Here is a 3,858-nt window from a genome sequence, read left to right on the forward strand (position 1 = left end):
TTAATGTGGAAGTGATGCCTGAACAGTGATAAAGCAGAAGGTTCTAGAAGGTGTTAGATGGGACAAAAAGAGATCCCCTGAACCCAACCTACACGTGTGTGGTGAAGATGGAATGAAGAGGACAGTATATAACATGAAAGAAAAGCATGCAGAAAAGGATCGGAACATAAAAAAAAACAAAAAGAACACTTAGGAAAAAAGCTTGAAAACCATAGAACTGTATTGGTTTCAAAGAAAAACAGATTGTTATATCGGCTCTAATCCATCTATAAACGTGAGGTTGAATCTTTTTACTTTTAAAGAAGTTAATCTAGTTCTTGAACACCCACGCTCTACAAATTTTATTGTTTGGACCTTTTTAATGTACGAACCTAAGACCGGTTTGGGATCGTTATAAATTGAGGCCTTACAGGTAATTTTGAAGGTATTTGGACATCAAAATTAAGGATTTCAAATATGGGAAGCATCTTAGATAGTAGTATAGATATAGATATTCTCAAATTTTATTTTATGGTAAAATATTATTTTGATCCCTAAACTTTAATAAAAATTTGTTTAATTTTTATCCCTAAACTTTAAAAAGTTCTTTTTTCATCTCTAAACTTTGTAAATAGTTTTTTGAATAATATAAAAACAAAAATTAGAATGAAAAAAAAGGGTAAAAAATGGATTTTTTTAATAATTTAAAGGTAAAAAATGAATTTTTTAAAGTTTAAGAATAAAAAACAAAAACAAACTTTTAATGAAATTTAGGAAGTAAAATAATACTTTAGTATTTATTTTATTTAAAATTAAAAAAACGGTTTACAGGCGGTATATATATGGTGTCGGAGTCTGGGAAATACTGAGTAGTTAGTACGAATAGGAAGGACAAAGGAGCGAGAGAAGAGAAGTTTAAGAATTAGGGTTTTGGTGTTATTTGTTGCTGAGAAGAATGGAAGTGGAAACCAGGGAACCGTTTATCTACAATAAGGCTTTTCTTGAACATAGAGAGCAAGTTATACAACGCGACCGTCTCGCTCCACCCCGAGTTTTACCTGTCCATAAATCTCTTCCTTCCATTGGTATCTACTTTCTATCAATCAATTGCGTTTTTATTTTATTGGGGTTTGTTTACATTCTTCTCATTAATCTACATTCATTCTCTCTCTCTCTCTCTCTCTCTCTCTCTCTCTGTGTTTTATTTAAATAATTGAAGAAATTCTGTATCTCTTGTGTTGTGTTGGGTAGGATCTCACAAGCCGCTCTTATATTCAATGGAAGAATTGGCTGATATGACTGACAATTTTAATGAAAAAAATTTGATTGGAGAAACCTTATTTACCAAACTGTACCGCGGGACAATCCGACATGGCTGGCTTCCTTTTGAAGATTGGGTTGTCACTGTGAAGATTTGGGATTATACTCTACCAACATCGTGTCATCTCGACGGAATTGAAAGTTTTAATGTATATATGGTTTTTACTTAATTAAGTTCTTGCAATTATTTTTTGTGTTTCCTGTTTTCGCATTTGAAAGTGATCATTTTTTACATGATTTGTGACAGGAAGAAGTAATGTTTTTAACACAACCAAGTGCAAAACAACATCCAAACGTGGTAAATTTGTTAGGCTATTGTAATAGACGCTACCTTGAAGCTGTTGTTTATGACCTCAATCCTTTGGGTACTGTTCGTAACTTGGCTACCACAGGTAATAAGGTATTACTATTGTTGTTCTATTTTGCTATAAGATTGGCTCCATCTAAATGTGTCATTTGTGCCCAATCTATTGTTATGGGAGAAGTGCCATTTCAATTAAAATCAATTGGTATAAAACTAAATATAATTTTGGTGGTGCGCTAGATTCTTACCATACCTCGAATTTTGAAATAATAGAAGAAGATTCCCAAATTATTGAAAATAGCATATCTTAACCACCTCTTCCCTTTACAACTGCTATGTGGAGGGTGAAATCGCGGGTTCATGACCCATTGGGTGTGTGAGTAACTTACCAATTAAAAAAAATTGGCATTTGATATGTACCAAAAATCCACTCTAATATTTTATTTTAACTTCTCTCCTTGTTCCCGCTTTACTTTAAAATCTTTTTTTTTTTTGATAGATAACTAAAAATTTTATTAATATATTTTATTAAAATCTATTAATTGTCATATTTTTCAAGCTTGAATGTGGATTTCGGTTATGGATGCAACATCTTGGAAAACATGGGATGGTCCAACTGGTGGTGTAAGATTTTTTTTTTTTTGGGGGGGGTGGGGGGTTGGTTTTTCAAGAATAAACCTATTCTTATTTTGAGGTCACAGGTGATTCAGTTGTAATATGGTAAATACATTGGACTTTTGTTGGAACATAGCGAATTGGTTGTCATTTATCTAGATATGTTAAAATTTGGTAGTGAAGTTATAATTATAAATCATTACTTTTGTAGATAAACTGTTAATACTGTGTCATTAAATTCCTTATGTTTGTGTTTAGGTAGTCTTACTTGGCTTCAAAGGATTAAAGTGGCTCTTGGATTTGCTCGCGCACTTGAATTTCTTCATGATCCAAAAAAGCCTTATTTAGTACGCAACATTAACGCAGCTCATATAATTCTTGATCAGGTTCAGTAATTGACTCTTGATAACTATCAGCAAATCCATCTTTTTCCTTCTTTTTACTCTTTTTTATTTTGCTTTATCCTTGACTTTTCAATGTGATGTTTAGGATTGCAACCCAAAGATATTTGACTTTTCAACCATGAGTGGAGGTATTCTTGGTAAGCTGACACGCCCCAAAGAGAAATTGTTGACTGCTGGCTATGATGATCCAGAATACTTCCCCTTAGGTATTGAGGCTTGAAGATACTTATATGTTTTCAATTCAACGCATGCTTTTAGATTTGTTCATCTAGTGTTAGTATTCTATTTTCTTTCTTTTCTTCTCTCTTAATTTTTATGCCGTAGAAGTTGGACAACTTCATTGTGGACCAGGCTGTACACAATGTAAAGCAGTCATCATGTTTTGACGAGCTATAACAGCATTATGATAAGAGCCTCTAATGGCTTACACTAATGGATTTACCTAGAATAACTGTGTTTTTTCTGTATTTCTTACTGCAAATTGTTTATTGTGCTTGTCAGGTGGACCAGAGGAAGGTGGATTTGAGGTAACTTACCACGATGTCTTCTCTTATGGCGTTGTCCTCCTGGGGCTAATAACAAAAAGAATTGTGGACATGGAAAATATTCAGACAACTACTTTGGTTTACCGTTGGGCCTGGAGGCAGTATAGGCCTAATCGATATCTTGTACATGAAAGCCTTGTTGAAGACCCTGGCTTTTATGCTTCTGATGGAATAATGATAACTGAGCTTGCCATGCGCTGCATTCAAAGGGAACTTGATAAGCGTCCTTCCATGAAGGATGTTGTCAAGCGTCTGGAGGGTTTACAAGCTGTTCAACTTCATGGCAATGTAGTTGGAATGTAAAAACAGATGATACCTGTCCTGATCAATTTGGGAATTTGGGACTTTAGAAGGATTCACATATTTTCTATTTTATTTCACTACCTTTTTATAGGATTGCTTGTTCTGTATCAATTGCAGTTATGAAGTTGATTCGTGTATATGGTTTTAGCCTGGCAAAATATGATGCATATTGCATGGGAAGCACTGCTGGAAGAACAAGTTATCACATTTTTGTTTACTTGTGCATTTGATTGGATCTGGGGTCAGCACTTCAGACAACGAAAGAGAAGCGAGAAAAAGAACTGAAGAAGCAAGTTGCTCATAGATGTTTTACTTAGGGTTGTAAACTGAGCTCTTTTTGAATAATTTGAGCTTTATTTAGGAAAGGGCTTGTCTAGTTGTCTCTCAA

General features: G+C 34.0%; 1 protein-coding gene across 1 annotated transcript; it reads left to right on the forward strand.

The window, feature by feature from the left end:
* Positions 1-835: 835 nt before the first annotated feature.
* Positions 836-3,547, forward strand: LOC115982656 (probable serine/threonine-protein kinase PBL12). The gene is made up of 6 exons (XM_031105320.1): positions 836-1,064; positions 1,231-1,448; positions 1,547-1,691; positions 2,477-2,604; positions 2,708-2,828; positions 3,124-3,547. The coding sequence occupies exons 1-6, from the start codon at positions 935-937 to the stop codon at positions 3,468-3,470; spliced, it is 1,089 nt and encodes a 362-aa protein (XP_030961180.1). The 5' UTR covers positions 836-934; the 3' UTR covers positions 3,471-3,547.
* Positions 3,548-3,858: the final 311 nt, after the last annotated feature.

The sequence above is a fragment of the Quercus lobata genome, chromosome 3 (genome assembly GCF_001633185.2).
Source record: "Quercus lobata isolate SW786 chromosome 3, ValleyOak3.0 Primary Assembly, whole genome shotgun sequence".
Lineage (NCBI taxonomy): Eukaryota > Viridiplantae > Streptophyta > Magnoliopsida > Fagales > Fagaceae > Quercus > Quercus lobata.

Excerpts from the sequence above, each read along its gene's own strand:
- LOC115982656 (XM_031105320.1), top strand. The coding sequence starts at position 935 with ATGGAAGTGGAAACCAGGGAACCGTTTATCTACAATAAGGCTTTTCTT. Across the intron at positions 1,449-1,546 it reads ACGGAATTGAAAGTTTTAAT|GAAGAAGTAATGTTTTTAAC; the intron begins GTATATATGGTT and ends GATTTGTGACAG. Across the intron at positions 2,829-3,123 it reads TCCAGAATACTTCCCCTTAG|GTGGACCAGAGGAAGGTGGA; the intron begins GTATTGAGGCTT and ends TGTGCTTGTCAG.